At 44.0% G+C, this 21,133-nt stretch overlaps 2 protein-coding genes across 2 annotated transcripts; one reads left to right on the top strand and one right to left on the bottom strand.

Annotated features, from left to right (window-relative positions):
* Positions 1-1,379: 1,379 nt before the first annotated feature.
* slc9a3.1 (solute carrier family 9 member A3, tandem duplicate 1) lies at positions 1,380-14,844 on the top strand (the record flags this gene model as incomplete). The annotated part of the gene is made up of 16 exons (XM_080005917.1): positions 1,380-1,866; positions 7,980-8,282; positions 9,693-9,853; positions 10,410-10,488; positions 10,605-10,782; positions 11,171-11,391; positions 11,511-11,713; positions 11,892-11,981; positions 12,092-12,162; positions 12,255-12,384; positions 12,529-12,674; positions 13,102-13,225; positions 13,431-13,604; positions 14,244-14,298; positions 14,375-14,455; positions 14,543-14,844. The coding sequence occupies 16 exons, from the start codon at positions 1,380-1,382 to the stop codon at positions 14,842-14,844; spliced, it is 2,805 nt and encodes a 934-aa protein (XP_079862043.1).
* A 685-nt stretch (positions 14,845-15,529) lies between these two features.
* Positions 15,530-19,490, bottom strand: olah (oleoyl-ACP hydrolase). Its single transcript, XM_080001790.1, has 6 exons — positions 19,133-19,490; positions 18,017-18,155; positions 17,635-17,734; positions 17,362-17,531; positions 16,687-16,769; positions 15,530-15,946 (listed from the first exon to the last, which is right to left on the bottom strand). The coding sequence occupies exons 1-6, from the start codon at positions 19,260-19,262 to the stop codon at positions 15,804-15,806; spliced, it is 765 nt and encodes a 254-aa protein (XP_079857916.1). The 5' UTR covers positions 19,263-19,490; the 3' UTR covers positions 15,530-15,803.
* Between the last annotated feature and the right edge of the window lie 1,643 nt (positions 19,491-21,133).

The following is a 21,133-nucleotide window of genomic DNA, read 5'->3' as shown; positions in this document are numbered from 1 at the left end:
ACCAAACACAGAAAGTGATGAAGGCTCAACAACGGCGACTGTTGTGCCGCACGGCAGCCGGGGCGGCGTCTCCAATCGGCTCGACGATGAGGGAGACAAATGAGTCAAGCTGCGACCCCCTCATGGACATCCTGTCAGAGCTCAGCCACATCCATGTGCAACAAAAAATGAGACTAAAAAATAAAAAATAAAAATGAAATGCTGACAGGCACGCTCACAAACACGCATACAGCTGTACGCAGTGGGATACTGGGGTGTGTTCAAGTAAGCATCAGTACTCACTTGAGTATATTCAGTTTTAGAGACTTTGTATCTACTACAAACACAGTCAGGTAACCTAAAAAAAACATCAGGATTTATACTTATTTTTGAAAAGTATAACCTATTCCATTAACTTTTACGAATTGTAATCAGGCCATGCATGGATATAACAAAGGTACGGTAGCAGTTTATACTGTATCATACACTCTGTTCAGGGCACTGAATATAAAAGAGCCAGTAACTAACCAGCCACTAACCCAGTACTTATGTACTTAGGCAGGTATACAGATCACTCGCCTCTCTTTGCGGTAATTAACAGTATTACTCACCTACCAGCTTAATAATTGTTAACAAAGAGCAAAACAAGGTTTCTTTGATTCATTTCTTGCACTACTGCACTGCACTATAACTTTTATACATTCTATGCATTCTATTTTTTTACTTTATGCATTCTATGTCCTTTTATAATGTGTTTCTTTGCACTTTGTCTTAATGCCTTTTATGTTTTATGTAAAGCACTCTCAATGGCCTCGTTGTGGAATTGTGCAATACAAATAAACTTGCCTTGCTTTGCCTGATGTCCATTGAAATAAAGAGGACAGTGTACCCAGCTCCACAGAACGCCACTATCCCATTCTTAAAAGTAAAAGAGTATACCCTCACGACTAGCACGGCAGTCCTGCGCACACACACATGAACATAAAACAGTGCATGGGTCTGTTTAAATGAATGTGTTGCTGGCCTGTCTGGTGTCAAATCAATATATCAATAATGGCATAAATATGCCTACTCAAACAATTAAAGTGTCAAAACAGACCAAAGGGTACTTCCAAATTTTCACTATGTACGGTAAGTGACTCAACTGGGTACAGGGGGGCGGAGACAGAAGCAGCCTGGGTTGGGCCTCACCTCCAGTGAAAAGGTGTCCAGTTGAGACCACAGTGGAGACAGAGTGAGGACACCTGTGCATGCTCCTACCAGAGAAAGATGCGGGCACGTGTGGAATAAAAAGCCAGAGTTGTAATACACCTTGACATTGCTCAAACCACTGAGTTCAATAGGCCTGACATCTTGCCATCAGTTGTTGGAGAGGTTGGGTCCTGCACCTTACTCTGAGCATGGCGGCGGTGCTGCGTTTTGCACTTTTTGGATTTATGTTACTTGTGGTCATAGCGGGGACGAGCCTGGCCACCGAAGCCGGGAGAGCGGTCACGGATGAGATGAGCACTGAAGGCAGAACTGAACCAGGTACCGACCGAGGAGGAAGCACAGACCATAGAACAAGCACTGACTTGAGAACTGACCTGGGAAGAAACACTGGCCATGGGACAAGTACCGACCCAGGAACCGACCATGGGACAAGCACCGACACAGGAACCGACCATGGGACAAGTACTGACCCAGGAACCAGCCATGGGACAGGCCACGGCGACAGTGCAACAGCGAATGGATCGAGCCATGGAGCAGAACACGAGGCTGGGGATTCTCACGGCGAGCACGGAGCGCCCATCACCACGCTGCCCATCGTCAGCTGGAAGTGGCATCATGTGGATGTCCCCTACCTGGTGGCCCTGTGGGTGCTGGTCAGCTGGCTCTGCAAGCTTAGTGAGTTCCCTTTGCCGTCCGCCCACTGTGTGCTCCACTTTTCTCATTTACATCCACCTAATGCGGTTATGGTGGGGAAGGCAAGTCACTCTCATTACTGGGCAGCCCTGGCTGTAGGATAACATGTGTGTAGTTATAATGCATCAGAAGTTAAGAATTTGGTTGCTCTGATACCACCCTTGCGGAAAATGCTCATGGTAGTGAAAGGAAAGAAATTCACCTTCACCTGTTTACCAATTGGTCTCAATTTTTAAATCAAGAAGTTTAGACTTTATATATGTCCAACATGTCGTGTACTTTAGACCCCCTTAACGTGCAAATGGTTGGAGAGGAGATAGAAATCCAACCCTGGGAAATTAGATAATGAAGCATTTATTTCATACATTATAATCATATATTTATTTCAAGCATATATTGTCAGTGCTGGGTTGTTGTGAGCACAAACAGGACGCACAAATGGATGCACTGACCCAGAAGTGCATACATGTGTGTGTGTGTGTGTTTGTTTGTGTGTGCCTCAGGGTGCATAAATATGGGAATGGTGTTTGCCCACATGAAGAACGGAAAATGTATTTGTTGATGCTCAATTAAACAAAAAAAGACAGAAAGAAAAAGGTTAAATGTTTGGAGCATGCGGGCTGAAGTATTTTACGAGTATTTGTTTTTCTGGTGAATTTCTGATGCTTTTTTTTTTTTTTTTTTTTTTTTTTTTTTAATCGGGGCCCCAAAATGTTTCTACACCACCCTGGGCCACTTAAGAGTGTTTATCTCTTGAGGTTGGTAAGTCAGTCATATTTTATTTGACTCAACCACGTGGAAATATCTAGTATACCGGTGTCACTTACTCAAAACCCAATGTAAAAAAAAAAATTGATCCTATGAACATAACAGAAATGTAGGTAAAATGTGTAGGAGAGTTGGACCCCGTGAGCAACAATGTTATGTAAGAGAGAGAAAAAAATAAAAATAATGATAATAATTATAATTATTATTATTATTATTTTTATTATTATTATTATTACAAGGAGAAATAGGAAATAAGAAATTATATATAGCCCTATAAGAAAAGAAAGTATGTATAATCATCCAAAAAGAAAGAAAGAAATATATCTATATTTATAGATATATATATAGAATCCTGTCTCCAAAAGACCAGAATCTATAATAATAATAAATCATAATCAAATCAATCGCATAAGTCACCTAGGCGTGACGTATGCCTACCACCACACTGAGGCTTGCACAAGAGCAAGTTGTTTTCTTCCCGAAAGATTTGTTGTGAGGGTGCAGTCCCTTACAGTACTCCTCCTTCACAGATTCACAATGTGTTTCTTTCTTTCCTCCCGCCGACCGAAAGCGTTCTCAGTAACATCAACCTGCAGCGTTTTAATGACCGAACAATGGACAATAAATGGAGGAGGACGCTTTCCGGGCCCTGCGGGCTGGGAACACCTTCCCTGGAGCAGGTTCTGTCGGTGCACACACCCCACCCGCTCCCAATGACCACAGGGGGCGCTCTCCCTGAGCCTGTTGCATTCTGGGACGTTGAAAACCGCGTTGAATAAGCCTGTATCACTATTCTTGCCGGCGTTCATACGACTTTAGGAGTCAGACGAAATATGTTTGCGCTCTTGAAGTTGTAAGTTATAGCCGTAGTGCATTCAGAATGACTTTTTAAACATTTCCGGCGACTCGTGCGCATTTTCACATTTGCCGCTAAAACCGAGTTGACAAACAAAGAATTACTTATGTCTGCAAACAACAACAACAACAACAACCCTTTTTTTTTTGGTTCACCAACCAGTCGAACCATAACACAACACACGCCATTCCTTTAGTTTTTATCTTTATTGGTATATTCCAATTTAGGTCACACCTCTTAAAACAACTTTTGTCTGGCCTATTCCCGCTTTCCCCATGAAGTGCACCGCTTCTTAGAAAGGTGTTGCGCATTGTGGCCTTTTATCCAATCATTAAACACTGAGGTATGGGGAAGTGATCATTTAAAATGATATATGGGGTAATTAGTTAATAACCCTTTCAATGCAAATTCATGTGTGACTTCAGTTCCAGTTTCCCTGACCGTGAATTTCAAGCTCTCAAAGTTAGACAATAATTAATACTCTCAAGTAGCTTTTAGGGACAATAAATAACCCGGTTCCCTTTCTAAAAGCATATGGATATGTTTTCCTCTTATGTTCTTATTAAATTTTTCCTTTTTCTTAATTTGGTAGAAAAAAACTACTCTACATAGGACAATGTTATTTTATTTTATTTATTTTTATTTATTTTTATTTATTTATTTTCTTTTTTATTCGAGTGAAGATTCAGCGACTGGATTGCTTATTTCTCACCTCAAATCTGTTCAGAAGCACATTTTGGTGGACTCTTGAAGTGAAATCACTGAAATTCACGGGGTAGATACAATGAAACCACAGAAGCCATGCTCAAACGCCATTGGCTCACAGAACTAGGGGCCTCTAAAACACCCGTTTTAGAATAAGGTGGTATAAAGGCATGTTAGAATGGCAAGAATGCATAATCTGAGTCGTACTCTTGAGCAAAAAAGGTGTTTTGGGGACAGCAGAGACCTTTATTAACTTGTGTAAAAAGGAGCATTTGATAAACCAGTGTAGCTAGTTAATGAGTTAGAAACAAATAATTACTACATTAACAGCATATATTCTTATTTTGGAGCCAGAGAAATAGCACACTTTTCCATTTACGAAACTTATTTCCAAAGTAAAAAGGCAGTCAAGCAGTCGCAAACAGTCTTTCACACTTTTTAACCGCGGTTGTCCATTTGTCAGTGACGTCAGAGTCAATAATTACTCAAACTCCGTGGAGCTTCAACATTTTACTGTGAACCCAATAACCTTGTCAGTGAAGACATTGTGCAAAAAATAAGTTATGGGAGGATGAGCTATCCTGAGCTTTGCGGTGAGTGGGTGAACCAAAAGAAAAAAAGGTCATGACAGTGTCAAGCGAGTAACCGAGTAATCAGAAGCCTCCCCCCGCGTGTCTGCCACACCCCCACGACCACGCGGCCCCGAAAGGAGATATAAAGGGCCCGAGGCCGAGAGCTTCCAAAAAACGCAGACAAGAAAAGCCAACGCAGGCGGCGGGAGGGAATACGCCACAGAGATAAACGAAGAGACACAGAGGCCAACGGGCGTAGAACGGAAGAGGGAGACGGGAAGAGAGGGAGAGAGAGAGAGAGAGGAGACAGATTTGGACGATAGGAGCGCCGGGCGGTATTGGGGCGAGCGGAGGGACAAGAAACAGAGCTCAGCGTTTTTTGGACGATAAGGTCACGGGGTAGAGGTCAACCAGAGAGCTCTCCATGCTCAATCCATTGAAACCCATTAATCTATTCACTCTGTAAAAGCGCGAGTTAGAATGCTGCCCACGTACCCCTGGCTGCTGGGGGCGGCGGCGCTGGCGTGCCTCGCGGCGGGGGCAGCGGGCGGCGAGGGCCCCAGCCCCCCTCGGGGTCCGGAGGTGCCCGCGTCAGGCGGCAACCACACTGGACACGATGCGAGCGTGGAGGGGATGCCCATTGTAACTTTCAAGTGGCATCACGTGGAGACGCCCTACCTAGTTGCATTATGGATATTGGTGGCTGGTCTGTCCAAAATGGGTATGTAATATAATAATGTCAATATGCCATCAATTTCTGACAGTTCTGTCCTGAGGCCAGTGTTAAAAAAGTCCACAGTAGTAGAGACTGGATGTCTTCTGCTGTTGTCTAATCTAGTAACCAAGGACCCTCAATTAGATACGCATTAAGCAGATCCCATTTGATAAGATTTGATAGACCTGTCTATCTAATAGTAAATAGGAAATAGGAAAATAACTGTGAAACTATGATCAAAACAGTCATTATTGTCTTGTCTTATACATCTTGTAAATGATATAACGGTGAAGTTGAGCTACTCATCATTCTGCTGAGGACCCCCCCCCCCCCCAGGAAGCTCTTGAAGGAACCACTGGGACCCCGCGTTGAGTTCCACGGCTCCGATATGACGTATTAAGATTTTAAATGCGCGAGATTAAATTTGGAGGTAAAATATCTACTGTATCTGAGGAGACCAAACGGCAGGACAGGTGCTGCGACCTTGCAGTTACAGGGTGGCTTGATGTCAGTTTTACACAAATGGAAAGTTATCTGTCTGGATGATACTGTGGTAATATTACTAAACTAGAGAATTGGGCGTGAGGTACCCTTGTGATTCATAATTTGTCGCAAAAAAACAATAATTTGTGAGCTAATTTGGAAATGCACGCTTTCCAATATAAGCTCATAGAGGAAAAATGGTCTTTGTCTTAGAGATTTCCATCATTTTTCGAGTAGGAAAAAATTATATTAATAATAAAATAGAAGTGGTAATATTAATAATAATATTAATAATTAAAATAATAATATAAATAATAATAATAATAATTCAAATAAGAATCATATAAATAATAATAATAAAAATAATTATAACAATAATAATAATAATACTTAGAATAATAATAATATAAATAATTATATAAATAATAATATAAATAATAATAATAATAATAATGAAAACACAAAAAAAAGGATAAACTGAAGCATTAATGTGTCAGAAAGAGCTGTATACTATAACAAACACTGATTATTACAGTAACCAACAGCAGCATTATCAACACATTTCCAAAATGCGGGCTCAGTTCATTGTGATACTGATGTGTCATGAATGTGTAAGTTGAATATTTCACATAAAGTATAATGAAACTCAGACGTTTCAGTGCAGTGGCCGGACAGAACAGGATGTTAAATCATCCACACTGATAAGTCATTTGTTTTTCAAACCTTTTAAATGACTTATCTCGTGTGCGGCGGGATGTCTCTCTTAAAGTAACGCATAACTGGATCGAGGGCTTTACAGATAACTTTCAGAACGGGCAAAATGTTTTCTTTTGGGTTTAATGGTTCAGCAAGAATACACAAAAAGAGCTATGGAAAAGTGTTGTCCTTCAAACCAAAATGTCCTTTACTTAATCTTTAACAGAGTCTTACCCAAGGAGAGACAGAACGTCTTTCAAAGACAAAGAGCGACGTCGCACTGGACGTCAACCAGAAAAACACAGAATCTTATCTCAGACCATTGACAATGACTCATTATATGACTATGGATGCATCCGTATCAATGAAAGGTTGGTGAAACTAAAACTGAAAGATCTCATAAATCTACACTGATCGATGGTAAATGATATGCCGAGAGCAAAAAAAAAACCCAAAAAATGGCAGAATCTCTTGCTGTCCCCAAAATGAGTTGATCATTTGCAAATTTAGAAATTTCACAGGTTTTACTTTTATGGCTCGGCCTCGATGCCGTGTTTCGACACTGTTAATGAGTGAGGGGAGGAGGGCACACAAAAATAAAAAGCCGGCACGCAAACCTGAGCCTGACCTTGGGATCCGGGGGAAGTTAAAAAAACAAACAAAAAAACAACACCTGTCATGTCTGATTCATTTTCTACAATTGGCCCTCAGCTTTATTAATACCTCTCTGGAGCCTATCCTTGTCATCTTACATCAAAAGTAAATTATTAATAGTAAGATATTTTAATGTTATTTATCTCGCTCTGACGTTTGAAAAGGATTTTTGTCAGAACAGAAACATCCTTGAGGCAGGTGTCTTCACGCTACAACGGAGATAGTGTTGAATCGCTCTGATACCTGCTCAGGTGTCCTCAGGAGAGCCGGTCCCAGCCTTCTATCAAAAACTGCTTAAAGGAATACCAAAAAAAAGAATTAAAAAAACGACCAAGTAAAACCATATTGACTTGACTTATTGACCTCCCTCACATCTTCCTGCCGGTGTTTGAACATGCCGGACTTTCCTCCGAAAGATTTCAAAATCAATGACAGATGCGTTATCATGACAATACTCACAGGGAGAATTTTGATCTTATCAGTAATGGTCATTATATATCTCATATGTAAAGAAAAATTGAGTTAAGGTAAAAGGCGTTTCAGCACAAAAGCAGTGACGTCTAAACGTAAGGGTTGAGTTTTGCTCCATCCCTAGATTTCCTCCAAAAAAAACAACTTCCCTTAAAAATCGTCTTCCTCCCCGCAGTCATCGAGGCCAACCACCACGTGACCAGCGTCATCCCCGAGAGCGCCCTGCTCATCTCCTTCGGCTTCGTCCTGGGAGGCATCATCTGGGGGGCGGACAAGATGCAGACCTTCACCCTGACCCCGACGGTCTTCTTCTTCTACCTGCTGCCCCAGATCATCCTGGACGCCGGCTACTTCATGCCAAACAAGCTGTTCTTCAGCAACATGGGGGCCATTCTCACCTACGCCGTCATCGGGACGTGCTGGAACGCCGCCTCCGTGGGGATCTCGCTGTGGGGCTGCCACATGGGGGGCGCCATGGGTAAGACTGGCCTGCTCACTGCCGTCGGACGGCGAGGGTTGTAAAGTAAGGGCAATCCGTGGATGCTCTGAAAGGCACCTTGAGACGCAGCGCAGGGTTCAGGCTACAGGCGAGATAGGCGGCCACCTAGGGCGCCATTGGGGCCCGACTCACGCACTCGTCTCCCTCTCCGACCGCCCTGGCGATGCGAGCGCCAGCGATGGGGCGCCCTCGAACAGCACGCCAGAACAGTGTGTTTCGATCTTAGATGTAGGTCATTTTATTTTACGTCTGCTTATGGAACGAAACTGAAGTGCGCGTGGAACGTTACGGCACGGAACCCTTTCTCCACGACTCACTCCCGATCGCCCCCCCCTCCCCCATGCGTAACGCACAGAAAATAATCGTAACGAGTCTACGAGTCCCGACCCGTTGCTCCGTGCCCCGTCCTCACACTGTTTTTTAGTTGTTTTATTTGGAGGAACGGGTCACGGCACACATATGAAAATATATTTATGATCCCCCTTATTTATAATTCCCCATCGAAATGTTATCCATGTGCATTTTGTACGGTTCTGTCTGTTTTATCCAGTTATTGTAACGGACACTGACTTAAAAAAACCAAAAAACGATTCAAAAAATACATTGATTCGACTCGTCGACTTACAGGGGGCAGCCCAATTCTTTGCAAATACTGTACTTGCAAATAATAAATCATGCACTTCTGTTATGGGGAGACTCTCTCAGACACGCTCTCTCCCAGGCTACGCAGAGCCATTGATCACGCCGCTCTGCTGTGCACGTCTCCGGTGATGGAGGCTGAAGGCCCCGTCAGTCTGAACGATAGGATGTGTTATGTAGGGGAAAAAATAAAACAACGCCGCTGTTCTAGCGTTATCGTTATTAATTACGATTTATGTCCGTCGGCCGCATTAGTTTGCCCGTGACTGTCCTCAAACAGAGACAAAGCCTGGAGGGTGAATCAGTTACACATTAAACCGAGAAACAGAGATACGCACTCGATAGCAAGGAGCCATAGATGACTGTCAACCACTTTGACAACCGTCACATTCGAAAACTGAATGGGCAGAAGTTGCGGGAGAGACCAGCTCACACGCAGGAGGCCATCGGTCCCACCGCGCAAGGCATTATGTTGCATTACTTCATTTAGCTTTTGTTCAAAGTGGCTCAAAAGTATCGCATTTGTCATTAGTAGTCAAACCAATTGTACAGGTGGGTCCTCATCAGCAAGTCTTCAATAGGAAAGAACGACAAATGTTGTTGTTTTTCTTCTCATCGTGCGGTCCCTTGCAGACTCCTCGATGAAGACATTGCAAAAGGTGCGCCTGTGTGTGCGGGAGCCGGAGTAAAACATCTGTGAAACGTCTCGCGCGTGTGTGTGTGTGTTCTTTGGCGTCCGGCGCGCTGCAGGCGACCTGGACATCGGCCTGCTGCAGTACCTGCTGTTCGGCAGCCTGATCGCCGCCGTGGACCCCGTGGCCGTCATCGCAGTGTTTGAGGAGGTGCACGTCAACGAGGTGCTCTTCATCATGGTCTTCGGGGAGTCGCTGCTCAACGACGGCGTCACAGTGGTCAGTGGTCGACACAATAAACAAATAACACTGAATAGAACACACCATAAGTGCACTGTACATTCCGCCCTATTTTTTAAAGAAATAATGTCCTTGGCATTCCGCAATGTTACATAAGAAGCACAATGGTTCTATTTGCGGAGAAATCCGTCTTCACAAACCTCACACGTCTAATACATGCAGCGCAAACAACGACGTCTAATACGCTCCTCGACCTTGCTGATTTAAGATGCTCTTCAGAGGGCTCGGTCAAAAGCCATAAAAAAAACACTGCAGGTATTTGCCTTGGCGATCACGCCCCATGGTCAGATCCAACAACGAAAGCTTAAATGAGGCAGGAAAAGAAAACGAGGGCATGAAAAAGCTTTTGTTCTGATCCCCCCCCCCCCCCCCGGCTATGAAATAAGAACATTGTTGACCCGTTGAAAGGCCGTGACGCGTACTTCCCGCCTGGATCGATTCGGGGGCCGGTCCCGAAATGTTAAGCCCGTCGCTGCGTGTCGGAGGGGAGTGTGAATCTATGAGCGGAGACAGGAACTTCGCTCTCGCCTCGCAGGTGCTGTTCAACGTCTTCGACGCCTTCGTGTCCCTCGGAGGGCCCCAGATAGACGCGGTGGAGATCATCAAGGGAATAAGTGAGCGACTGAACCCCACCACAGCGGACTCATTCAAAAAAAACAAAAACAATAAAAAAAACAACTCATCAAATGATATGAAATGTAATGACCGTACTGCCCCCCCCCCCCTCCAGTCTCCTTCTTCGTGGTGGCTTTTGGCGGCTCTCTCTTGGGCTTCGTCTTCGGCATACTGGTCTCCCTGTTGACCAGGTGCACCAAGAACATCCAGATCATCGAGCCGGGCTTCATCTTCGTCCTGGGATACCTCTCCTACCTGACGGCTGAGATGCTGTCGCTGTCCGCCATCCTGTCGTGAGTGCCTTAACGAAAACGTCCCCACCGGGTCACCTCGTGTTTACGGAGTCGCCGGGGCGCGCGTGCCGGGAGGGCAGGTTTCGCCGTGTCGCTCCACGCCGGGCTTCGATGCGGGCCGACGGGGGCGGACGTTTAAGCCTTGAAAAAAAAAAAACCTTCTTCCTTGTTTTTTCAAAAAAACAAGGAAGAAGGTGGACCGCAGGCGATGCCTTTCGTGAGGATTTTACGGGTTTTATTGACACTTTTGCGCTCCACAAATCAGCTCTTTTGGCTACATAACCAGCAACAGGAAGTCGCGCCGCTTCCCTCTCGTCACTGTCGGATAACTGCTATTTGGAAATCCTGTGCAAGAGGGTGATTATTAATTGTTTTCCTTGTCCTTCAGGATCGTCTTCTGCGGCATGTCGTGCCAGAAGTACATCAAGGCAAACATGGATGAGAAGTCCGTCATGACCGTCAGGCACGCCATGAAGGTGTTCGCCAACGGCTCGGAAACCATCATCTTCGTCTTCCTCGGCATCTCGGCCATAGACAGGGGGCTGTGGGTGTGGAACACGGGCTTCATTCTCCTCACCCTCCTCTTCATCTTCGTCTACAGATTCATCGGTGAGACGGGTCACGGGTGGCGTCTCTTTTCCCCGCTTTCGTTTTGCCCGCGTGGGCGGAAGCCGCATATTCCAGCGTCTTTACTCGGTTAAAAACGCTCTGTTTTTTGAAACCCACAGGTGTCTTTTTCCTCACATGGATCCTGAACAAATTCAGGCTGGTTCCCTTGGAGATGATCGAGCAAATCATCATGAGCTACGGCGGCCTGCGAGGGGCGGTCGCCTACGGCCTGGCCATGATGCTCGACGAGAACAAGATAAAGGAGAAGAACCTGATGGTGTGCACGACACTCATTGTGGTGTACTTCACCGTCATCCTGCAGGTAACATCCTGCACTTGTTGTCTGTATTACAGCGTGCGGTACTGAAAAGTACAAAATAATAAATAAGCTGTTCACTTATACTTTTGCTACAAAATGACCCTTGTATCAAACATAGAATAGGGGAGAATAGAAAACCAAAATAACTAAACCCACTTTCGGCTGAACTTTTTGGTTGCAGGGGATCACCATGAAACCTCTGGTGAACTGGCTGAAAGTGAAGAAAGCCGCAGCGTCCGAACTCACCCTGATAGAGAAAGTCCAGAATAAGGTAACGTCCAAAACGTTGTATTTTTCGCTTTGTTTCGAGGAAGCGGCGGTGGTGAGGGACTTTTATGTTTGTGGTCGAACCGTCACAGCATGTTCCTTTATTCCGCTCAGGTTTTTGACCACATGCTGGTCGCCATAGAGGATATATCCGGACAAATAGGTCATAACTACATGAGGGACAAGTATGTGAAAGCTTATTCGTAAAACAGTCGATGCCGTCTCGCGTCCGCCGAAGTCGATTGGCAAACGCCGTTTTCCTTCTCTCGCGGTCAAGGTGGAACAACTTCGAGGAGCAATGGATGTCGTGGATTTTGATGAAGCCGTCGGTGAGGAAGAACCGCGACCACCTCTTCAGCGTCTTCCACCAACTCAACCTCAAGGACGCCATGAGCTACGTGAAGGAGGTGAGGAGGAGGCCCCCCGGTGTTACCGCAGCTTTATTTACCGGTTCCACTCCGTTGTGCTACACCACTAATACTACCGCCGGATGTACCGCCGGAGCTCAGCCATAGATCATTCATGCGACTGCTTACCTCCTAACCGCGCAGGGCGAAAGGAGAGGCTCTCTGGAGTTTGTCCGCAACGAGAATTCCTTTGTTGATTTCAAGAAGAAGTTCGGCGACGAATTCTCGGACATGATGCCCGACATAATGCCGGACATGTCCAATGAGCACGTGCCGGTTTCCTCTATCTTGTAAGCAAACACCTCAACTTTTTATAACTTTTTACGACGCGATCAGTGGTTAATGGGCCTCCTGGCGCAAGCCGGTTATTTTATTACTCATTTGCAAGAAATCAAACATCTTGTTTTATTACTTCTTTACTCTGTGAATCATTTGTTAACTTAAAAGTGCGAAATTAAAGTTATTACTTCTATTATTAAGATGAAGACAGTTGTACTTTACAAACATTGCTGTACTTTATCCGATCACTAGCATCGATCGATTCATTAATAAATCTCTATTGATCTAAAAAAGATCCACATATAGCCCAAATACCACATTATGAGTAGTAGTTGTAGTAGAGTCTGCCCACTGGTGGCGTTTCAGAGAACATATATTTTGGCTAACCTTAAATATACTGTACATATATTCTGTTGTTTTTTTTTTTTCTTGCTTTAGAAGAGACGACGTGCCGTCAGTGAGCTTGGAAATGTATGAGCAGGACCTGAAGGGCATGAGGCAAATGGAGGACATCAACACTCACCACCTGCTGCAGCAGCACCTCTACAAGGGCCGCAAACAGGTGAGTTCTGCTGCAGGATGATGCACGCTGCAGTACTCTGCACTTTGACCAAAAATGAGTACAGTAAGGAAGATTCTTATTCAGCATCAATTTGTTGCTCTTGGGTCTAAATATCAATTACAACACATACAACAACAACACATTGGTGCTGGCTCCAAAACCATAATCATAATCCTGTCCTCCTGTGTGTCCTCGCGTCTCACAGCACAGACACCGGTTCAGCCGGAGTCACTTTGAAGTCAACAAAGACGAGAGCGAGGTGCAGGAGATCTTCCAGAGAACCATGAGGAGCCGCCTGGAGTCCTTCAAGTCTGCCAAAATGGGCGTGGCTCCGCAGAAGAAGATCACCAAGCACCCAAAGAAGGACCCGCTGCAAAAGGTATAAAATGTAAAGTTGCGTCTTAACCTGCTGGGTTAACAAATTTCCAGATGTCCGTTTCAGTTCAGATAACTTGTGATGGGAATTTACCATGAACCTCGCAGCTTATTACCTAATTTTACTGTTATTTTATAGCCTTAAATGAATCATATTAGATCAAATAATCTACAGATGAATCACTTGAAGGTGCTGTGTGTAGAATTTAGCGGCATCTAGCGGTGAGGTTGCAGATCGCAACCAACTGAACACCCCTCCTCCCCATGGCGGTGGAACATGGCGGCCGCCGTGGAGGAGACGGTGGCCGCAAAATTCGCAAAGACGCGAAAGGCCCTCTCTAGAGCTGTAAAAGAAACATGGCGGTGCAACATGGCGGCCTCCATGAAGCGTACCCCTGCCCATGCAGATGAAAAACGGCACATTAAGGTCACAAAAACACAATGATTCTTATTTTCATGGGATTATACACTAATTAAAAGGTAACTTATGAATATTATAAGTCCGTTCCGTATTGAATTCTACACACTGCCCCTTTAATAAAAGAACAAAATGATCCCTAATTTAATAATTGCACTGTATAGCTTTTACTACTTCCTTCAGCGGTTTTCTCAACGCTAACATTTCCGTACTGTGTCGACGCAGATGCTAAATGAAAAACCTATGGACCGAAAGGGCAGCCATCCATTCGGGGACGAAGGTCTGTATCTTCTTTTTGAGAATACTATAAATATGCGACACAGCTGTTCTGGATCGTGTGCCTCCTTTATTCCCAGACTTTGAGTTCTCCGAAGGGGACAACGCCTCCGGAGGCGAGGCGTGCGGCTTCCCCATGAGGGTCACGTACCGAGCGGGAGGTGAGGCAGAGCCGTCCCTGCCAGTCCGACGTCACTCCAAACTTCAAAACCTGCGGCTAAATTCTACTCCTTTCTTCCGTGATCTAGCTGGGATCGAGAACCCGGCCTTCCTCCCCGACACCGACTACGCGGCCCCGCAGATCCCGCCCTGGATGACTGAGCCGGAATTGGACACCGGTTCCGTGGCCCCGTCGCAGCGCGCCCAGCTCAGGCTGCCCTGGACGCCCAGCAACCTCCGCCGTCTGGCTCCCCTGCGCATCAGCAACCGCTCCACGGACTCCTTCCTCCTGGCGGACACGGCTCCCGGCACGCGGGATAGGACGCAGCCGCCTCCGCCTCCGCCTCCGCCGCCTCCACATTCACCACGGCAAGATGGAACCCACATGTAGACCCCCTTTTTACCACCGCCGCCCTCCGTGGTCCACAAACTCTCAGCTCCCGAAGACCAAGTGTGACGTCAGACTCTGTGTGCCCTTCCCCTCCTCCATTGTAAATTTGAGTTTCCAAAAGAATCCCAAAACCTTTGCTTCACCTTCGACTGAGCTCAGGAACGGCACAAGCTCTGCAAGGGACCAGTAGCATTTTATTTATCAACTGATTTATTTGTGCTTGTCGTTGTCTTCGATCAGTACCATGATGATTGTCAAAACTTAATTTCAGGAGCATAAGTTCAGTGTATCTATATATATTTATGTGAAGTTTAATGTGGATGAATACCAGTTTCTCTTTTGTGAACTTATACTGCATCCCCAAATATGATGAAATGATAACTTAAAAGGCAGAGTGCAAATAATAATAAACTAAGGAAACAAAATTCTATTTGAGTAATACACAGCTTAAAGAGGAATAAGAAATATTTTTAAAGTTACTCATGAATTGCTTATTTACCAACAGGTGAAACTCGAGGTGCAATATCTAACTTAAAACATACTATTTTGAGTGTGACTCATATTGAATACATATCATATTTATCTATCACAATGATGTTTGTTATTATATCCACGTTTCAAAAGTGGTCATGAAAAGCAACAGTTACTGATATACGAATTAAATGTAACCACAAGTTTGGTTTATTTTTGGATTATGTATTTGAAAACGAAACAAACATGTATTCAGTGATTAAAAAAAAAAAGCACATTAAATGTTTTTCAATTAAATTGTGAAAAGAAAAGTCTGTTACTCCCTGATATTCATAACAATAACATGCAGAATTATTGTGTTAGTGATATTAATTAGAAAGGTAAGTCATCATGTCGACATGGCTGAAATGTCGGAAATATTATGATTCATTATAAAGAATGATCATATAATACACAATTTTTTTAATTAATATTTTGCAGATTTTGAATCACAAGTAGTCCATTTCTATTGTCTCCAGGTGTTTTGTGATGTAGTCTAAAATGATTTCTTCGTTCTGAGGATCTTTCAGGTAAAAATGAGCTCCGTCGAGCATTTTGACAGTGAAATCTCCAGATGAAATACTTTTCCAAGCTGTTGGAACAAATGAATAAACACATGCGTGTTAGGTGTGAGCCCGAGTCATTGGAGAAAAATGTTACAGACATTATGCAAGCACCAACCCGTTGACGTGAACAAACTGTATTGTAGTATTAATAGCTCATATTCATTGCTTTTGAAAAGCTGACATGCCTTAAGGGCAGGTCATTTTTTTTGGTTTTGGTTCAATGACATTACTATGGAGAAATATTTTACTATTGAGTACTGACAGCACAGCGATTATACTTGGCTGTGCAATAATTTAGTTTAGTGTGTTTTAATTGTATCGAAATTAGGACATTGTCATGTTGTGTACATGTTAATGATGATAAGTAGATGCGGCTTCAAAAATGTCACATTATAAGAAGGGGATATTTGGGGAGTTTTATATCTAAGATTTGGTGTGATATTACATTTGACAATCCCATAAAAATTCAATGTGATTTTGTTCTTTAACATGGAATTTTACATGAAGAAGCATATATTCTTCCATATTGCCCAGCCCTTGATCGTACCCCAACGACACCCAAATCAACATGGCGACTTGCTTGACATACAAGAACTTTGTAAAAATGTAACTTGTCCCCAATTTTGTGACCCATTCAAGTACCGCTGAATTTGCACTCAAGCAGTTATGAAACAGGAACTCAAGGCACCCCAGAGCTGCTGTGTTGCTTAAATGTATGAGCATTGTTACTCAACACATCCACGCAGCAGATGCTCAGGGGACTGACCTTGCAAATCATGTGGAATGTCCTGCTTTCCGTCGAAGCATGTGACCGGGCAGCAGAAGGCAGGACTGTTTGGCTTATCACATCTGAATGAACATGAGTGGAAAACAGGACAATATTAAGTGTTATGCCATTAAGGAAGAGGTATAATTCTACTGAAATCACTGAAACCAGGGCTATAGACTCCAACAAATGTGTTTTTCCTTTGTATAAATTGATTGAGCTATTGATTGAAATTTCACTATTAAAGGACTTTGGCTCAATTTAACCAAATAATTTACTCTCAACATAAAAAAACAAATTTAAAGTTTTAATCCAAGAGGCTATTTTACTGACTGAAAATCCCATATTCTACACTTTACTTCACTGTCGCTTCACTGAATTTGTGTTATTCATGTATTCCTCAATACGCTATTTCCATTGTTGGTGGCGGGTCTGCCACTGATCGGCACGTGCAAGAGGTGAAAGACAGCAGCAATGAATTTGATGAACCAGCGTAGGTACTTTTGGTCAGTAAACTGTCAATATGGATGAACATTCACAAAAAAAAAAAAACAGCAACCTCGGAAGAAAAAATATCCCTTCCACCTGCAATGGAATTCAGATGGAGTTCTGGGACTTGGACGCAAATGACCTGTATGGGTTTTACCTTTGGCAAGATGAAGTAGAAGCACCCACCTGTAGTTTTCTACCACATGAAGGTCTGCCTTCAGGGCAGGGAGAAACAGCTTCAACACCTCGGAGTTCGCCAGCAGCTCGGGCGGAGTCCCTCCGATTGAGATTAACCACTTGAGGAAATCATCATCTGACAAGTCACTCCTCTTCGAGGCTTTGATACGTGTCTCTGACTGGAGAGAAACGCACAAAATGACCCTGGTGGGTCATAAATACCAGACCCTCATAGTGAGGTTAAAGATAGACCAGACCAAGGATCCGCGGGACTTAACTCACATATGGTGCAGAGGCGCCAGATAAGAACATGTGAACCGGTTCAAGGCCGTGGAGTCTCTTCAGAGCATCTGCCACAGCAAAGCTGGTCAGTGCACCAAAGCTAATACAAACCAAAAAAGTACAAACTTGATGTTCCTTCAACCAAGTTTTGAGTGGTGAGGAAAATAGAAAAACAGAAGGTACATTAAAAAAGATGTCTAGCAATATGTTGTTCCCTGAGCATTATAGAAAAAATACCATCCTTCCCCAGTCTGTTAAAATTTCAAGAACATGTCTAACCTTGAGAAACCGTCATTGAAAAGTCACGGATATTTGAAACTTTGAAAGGACGGGACAACAACTAATTTTTGCAAATTACTCAATATAACCAAATCCATCAAACCTGTGGCCAAAGAGGGCAAACGGCTTCTCCCTTAAAAGCGGCAGCAACACATCACAGACTTCATCCACAATCTGCTGAATGTTCTGGAAGAAAGGCTCTTTGGCTCGGCCTTCCCTGCCCGGGAGTTTGACAGAGTACACTGGAAATGAGGGAGAAGAAATAGTAAACAGGTAAATGTCCATTTAGTCTGATTTTCTTTCTGTTCAACTCAGGGGGCATTACAGTTATAAACACATTAAATCGAAAGTGCACAAAGACAACATGCACCAATCAGCTATAACATTAAACGCACGACTAGTAACCACTAATATTGTGTAGCCCCCCCGTGCCGCCAAAACAGCTGTGACCCGTGGAGGCATGGACTCCACAAGAGCTCTGAAGGTGTCCTGTGGTATCTGGCACCAAGACGTTAGCAGCAGATCCTTTAAGTCCTGGAAGTTGTGAGGTGGGGCCTCCATGGATCAGGCTTGTTGTTCCAGCACATCCCACAGATGCTCCATCGGATCAGACCCTAACCCCACCCATCCACATGATGTAGAAGTAAACGTGATTCATCAGACCAGGCCACCTTCTTCCATTGCTCCATGCTCCAGTTCTGATGCTGACGTATCCATTGTAGGAGCTTTCAGTGGTGGACAGGGGTCAACATGGACACCCTGACCGCTCTGCAGCTACACAGCCCCATACACAGCAAGCTGTGATGCACTGTGTGTTCTGACACCTTCCTATCACAGCAGCATTAACATTTTTCAGTTATTTGTGCTACAGTAGTTCTTCTGTGGGATCGGACCAGACGGGCTAGACTTTGCTCCCCAAACGCATCGATTTGCCTCGGGCGTCCATGACCCTGTCGCCGGTTCACCGGTTGTCCTTCCTTGGACCACTTTTAGTCGGTACTAACCACTGCATACCAGGAACACCCCACAAGACCCGTCATTTTGGAGATGCTCTGACCCAGTTGTCTAGCCATCACATTCTCACATTCATTCATTTTTCCTGCTTCCAACACATCAACTTCAAGAACTGACTGTTCACTTGCTCCCAGATATATCCCACCCCTTGACCCCTTGGTTTTAATGTTGTGGCTGATCGTGAACAATGTACAACGGTGGTTACCTTCAATGGAGCTGTTGAGGATTTTCCCCCACCGTGCGTAGTGGATGGACCCTCCTCCTGCCCAGGGGAAACATATCAACCTGGACACAGCTTCAGGTTGTTTACTAAAACAGCTGACCACCGTGTCCATTGCTGGCTAGCATTAGAAAATAACGCTACGGACTGAACCGCCGCTAAACAAGAGGGTCACAAGCACAACCCTCCAACAGAGGAACACATAGAAAAGCGATTCGAACTGTGATGTTATCTCGTCTGTCGGAGCCGCACACCCAAGGACCCTGCGGTGCAAGGTACAAGTGCACTTTCCTGCTTTATTTCTTCCTTTTAGTTCGCAAACCGGTTTGTTGACATAACAGAGACCTCTGCAGACCGGAGTGTGTATCCGTACGATACTTAAATTAGCCACTTCCGGTAATTGGGTTTAAAATAATAATAATAATAATAATAATAATAATAACAAAAATAATAATAATAATAACAACAACAACAACAACAACAATAACAACAAAACAACAACAATAATAATAATAATATCATTATTATTATTATTATTATTATTATTATTATTATTGTTATATTATTATTATTATTATTATTATTATTATTATTAATATTATATTGTTTGCTTGTTCGAAGATCCGGGAGGATTCACTTTTTTTCCCCCACACCATAAAGTGCTAATCACACTTATACACTACAGTACCGTTTTCGGAAAAGATGCCCTTTTCACCCCCGTTTTTAATGTTTATTCACGAATCCACATCATACCGCGACAAAACACAAGCACGGGGACACGGTCCCTTCACAAGTCAAACGCCTTAGAAACAGTTCAAGACCTAAAAAGCAGAGATTCGATTAGTTAAAAATAAGTAAAAACCTAAATCTTAAAAAGGGGAGATATAACCAAACACATACAAAAAAAATGACATCAATGGATAAATTATAATACGCGGGGGAAAAAAAATTATTACGAATGAATGACGAGCGACGTGGTTAAAAAAACAGAGGGGGGGGGGGGGGGGGGTCGGTGAAAGCGGAAGTGACGTTATTTCCTTCGGCGGTATTTCCGGTCGGATTTCCCTCGGCGGAGGAGGAGGAGGGAGGGAGAGAGAGAGAGAGAGTTTTACGCCGGTTTCCACCGAGGGCGAAGATACCGGGCGGCGGAGTCTTCGCAACCGATCCCAGACGGTGAAACGAGCCGGTGTCACGTCAACCGGTTCCCACGACGAAACCGTTTTTATAACAGGTAATCACTCACATCGACCTCGTATTTAAAAATTCCGCTGCTAGTGGCTATTTTTTTTCCCCCTAAGCTAAGCTAATGACGTTAGCTAATGCTAACGGGTTTAGCTGCACCCACTTGTGTCAAGAAGTAAGGAAATATAATATTAAAATGTATTCTTTCAACTTGATCAAACGGGGCTTTAACCAACAGAAAATAATTCAAGTCTGCTTCAACTTTCAACTGTCAGTAAAGTGGGCGAAGGAACACCGGTGAGGTGAACCCCGAGTAGCGGCCCGGTTCCACCCAAGCACCAGCAGCCGGGGTGCGTGGAGTGACAGCGGCCGGCGCCGTGTCACTAAAGCCGAAGAGAAAGCTGCGCAAATATTTGCACATCGGGAGCCGGGGGTGTCCGGACAGAGACCTCATGAATGGAAATCGGAACAGAAGGTGGGACCTTAAAGTTGAGGGTTCTTAAACTGTTTCATTTGACACCGACTCACAAACTCGATCTTGGAGTTAATGTAATACCAATAATGCTAATACTACTACTCTATACGACTCGGTTAGTTCTTAGTTCAGTTAACTGAGGCCTCAAGTACTTTTTACTTGAGTACAAGTACTCTGACACAAAATCATTTTAGTAAATGTGGGAGTACCACATTGACATTTCAACTTTCAAGTTAAAGTGTATAAGCACTTTCTCTTAAATGTCTTTAAAGTATTAAAAGTAAACACAGTTCTCACATCCAGTCAACAGAGCCTCTAATGCGTAAGGT

This window comes from Zeus faber (assembly GCF_960531495.2).
Source record: "Zeus faber genome assembly, chromosome: 1".
NCBI classification, from domain to species: domain Eukaryota; kingdom Metazoa; phylum Chordata; class Actinopteri; order Zeiformes; family Zeidae; genus Zeus; species Zeus faber.
Note: the sequence above shows the minus strand (reverse complement) of the source record. Positions and strands in the feature narration are given on the sequence as shown.

Coding starts and splice junctions, on each gene's coding strand:
- olah (XM_080001790.1), bottom strand. CDS start 19,262: ATGGACACGGTGGTCAGCTGTTTTAGTAAACAACCTGAAGCTGTGTCC. Junction 18,156..19,132: donor CCTCAACAGCTCCATTGAAG/GTAACCACCGTT, acceptor CCTCATTTCCAG/TGTACTCTGTCAAACTCCCG. Junction 16,770..17,361: donor CATGTGGTAGAAAACTACAG/GTGGGTGCTTCT, acceptor ATGTTCATTCAG/ATGTGATAAGCCAAACAGTC.